Source organism: Octopus bimaculoides, chromosome 1, assembly GCF_001194135.2.
Source record: "Octopus bimaculoides isolate UCB-OBI-ISO-001 chromosome 1, ASM119413v2, whole genome shotgun sequence".
Classification (NCBI taxonomy): Eukaryota; Metazoa; Mollusca; class Cephalopoda; order Octopoda; family Octopodidae; genus Octopus; species Octopus bimaculoides.
The window spans coordinates 104,917,960-104,920,811 of NC_068981.1; the positions used below are offsets into that span (position 1 = coordinate 104,917,960).

A 2,852-nucleotide genomic window follows, 5' to 3' on the forward strand; every position below is an offset into this window, starting at 1 on the left:
ATATATATATATATATATATAGCACGAGACAATGGAGGATCCTCTATGTAGTCGATTGACTTGCTCGAAATAGCAACCATATTGCCCTCAAATCAACTTTATAATATTTAAGATGCCGTGGTGAGATTGAACTCCTGATAAAATTCTGAATGGTTTCTGTTTATTGTCACTTTACACCTGATCCAAACGGAGGAGAGGATTTTGGAATCATTGCTGCAAATTACTGGAACATTTGCTAAAAATAGAATGTTCTCAATTATTTTTCTAATATGGCGTACCTACAAAGGGAAAAATCTATGCGATCGCTTGCTGGAAATAGCAACCAAATCTCTCTTGTTCATACTCTCATGAGAAATACAGAATATAGTAACAAGAAAATATGACGAGGTAGCAACAGTTGAAATGTCTCCTTTCTTTCAGTCTTTAATTCCTGTTTGAGTGGTACAGCTGTGACATACGATGATGTTTTAGGTATTTCAAACCTGGCCAAACCCATTCCTCTCAAGATCTGGCTGTAGATGTTTCCTTCCAAAAAGAAAGGGAGTAGAAGTAACTCCAGCACCAGTGCTGAACTGGTACTTTATTTATCAACACCGAAAGGACGATAGGCAAAATTGAACTGAGGGTCCAGAGAGGGTCGGACGAATGTTACAAGGCATTCTATCCAACGCACTAACGATTCTAGCAATTCATGAATACTGATGATAACGTCTCACTCCTTCATGTCTGCTATATTTTCTCCTCAAACATAAAAAGTGACAATAGTAAAAGACGTGTTATACACACACACACACACACACACACACACACACACACACACACACACACACACACACACACACACACACACACACACACACACACACACACACACACACACGTATGTATGTATAAATACACGCATGCGTTTTATTGACTCATTTTATATTTATTCTTATTAGATTATGACTAAAGTTTACATCAAGCCTTTAAAACCAACATTAAAATGGTGGATACCAGTTGCCAGTATTTTATCAGGAATATTACTAATGGTTTTGGTTTCCATTCTCCTCTACGAGGTAAGCCGTTTAATTAGCAAATATATCTTCGATGAAAAATTGACAGTAATGGCATGTTTGCCTCATGTGCTCTTTCTTCTTATTCTTGATTCCTTTTTGCTATATTGTTTTTATTATTGACATAACTGTAAATATTAACGTGCGTCATTTAGACAAACGGGTGAGGTAATGATAACGCAAAAGAGAAAAATAGAAAGCTAGAAAGAAAAGGGAAGTGAAAGATTGAATAGATGTATGCAACAGAAGACAAAAGAAAAATATAGAAATTTTAAAAAAAGGGACGACAGGATGTTTGTAGGCGTGTGTCAGTGTATCTGGGAGAGAGTGCATAAGATTTGTTGTCTTCTTTTTTCTTGGCGGTGGGGTGATTTTCATTCGTGTTTTATTTTTCATTAGGGTACCGTATCGTTGGTGTCTGTGTATGAATAGAGCAATATATATGAATGCATGTGTGTATGCATGTGTGTGTGTATATATATATATATATATATATATATGTATGTATGTATGTGTGTGTGTGTGTGTGTGTGTATGCATATATATGTATATTTGTATGTGTATATATATATATGTATGTGCATCTATATATATATGCATACATTCATACATATATATATATATATATTTAGAGAATTAACATTGCTTATATATATATATATATATATATATATAAGGTAGGGCTTTTTGCTGTCATTAGGCTCCTTATTTAAGCGATTCGAGATCTTTATCCTCCGTCTTATTAGGATTCTTCTATCACGGGGAATAATGTTCTTGTGTGTGGTGGCAGCTTTCTCCTCTAGGACACATTTTATTGCATATGGCTCGCATTATAGACATGAATTCATTGAATTTCATGTCAGTGTCTTGCATGGACAGGCTTTTAAGCCAGTTTTGCTGGAGTATCTCTTTGTTTATGAACGTCCAATCAGCCATGAAGAAGTTCAGGTTGGCTAGCACTTGGTATCCAGCAGTGTTGAATGATTCTGTATTTATAAATATAAATATACGTATATATGTATAAATATGTGTGTGTGTGATTATATATATATATATATATATATATACATACATGTTTAAACGTATATATGTATATATATGTTTATATGTATACATATATGAATGTATCTGCGTGTGCGTGTATAAATATATATATGTGTGGGGGTGTGTATGTGTGTGTACAAGCGTATATATGTATATACATGTGTGTGTGTGGCGGAGTGTGCATGCATGTGTAAATGTGTATGTATGTGTAAGATGTATGACATGTTCGTATAGCACTCTATCTGTAATAGTAACAAATAAGAAAATTAGAAACGTAAAAGATCAAAAGTCAGAGTAAAATGTGGGAAAGTACAATAAAATGGGAAAATTTCTTCAGAGAACACGCGCACACTTTTGTATGAGCTATAGCGCAAGCTGCAGAACTGTGTAGTTTTATAAGTTTGTTTCACATGATTTCAGGGTCAGTTTTGTCGGGTACCCCTTGGACAAGTGTATATATATATATATATGAGTAAAAATAAATACCAAAAAAAAGGGTTTGTATGATCGTGTATAGAGGAATATATTATTTTATTTAAAAGAGTTCCAACTCTATCTGTTTTTTATGTTTTTTATTTATATTCTTGTAAAATTTATGTGGGATATAGTATGGAATATATAATATATAATATAAAAAAAGATGGATGGTACAATGAAATGAAGTATTGAATGTCTTATTGAATATATGGAATATGTCTTATTGAATATATGAAATATTGAGTGTTCAATATAAAGGATTAAATATATAAATAT

At 32.9% G+C, this 2,852-nt stretch overlaps 1 protein-coding gene across 1 annotated transcript in view; it reads left to right on the forward strand.

The window, feature by feature from the left end:
* The window catches only part of LOC106871077 (integrin alpha-4), a 177,565-nt gene that overhangs the window by 169,120 nt on the left and 5,593 nt on the right, over positions 1–2,852 (forward strand). The window contains exon 20 of the mRNA XM_052968826.1: positions 942–1,058. Coding sequence (XP_052824786.1) covers positions 942–1,058 — 117 coding nt within the window. The remainder of the gene's footprint in view (positions 1–941; positions 1,059–2,852) is intronic.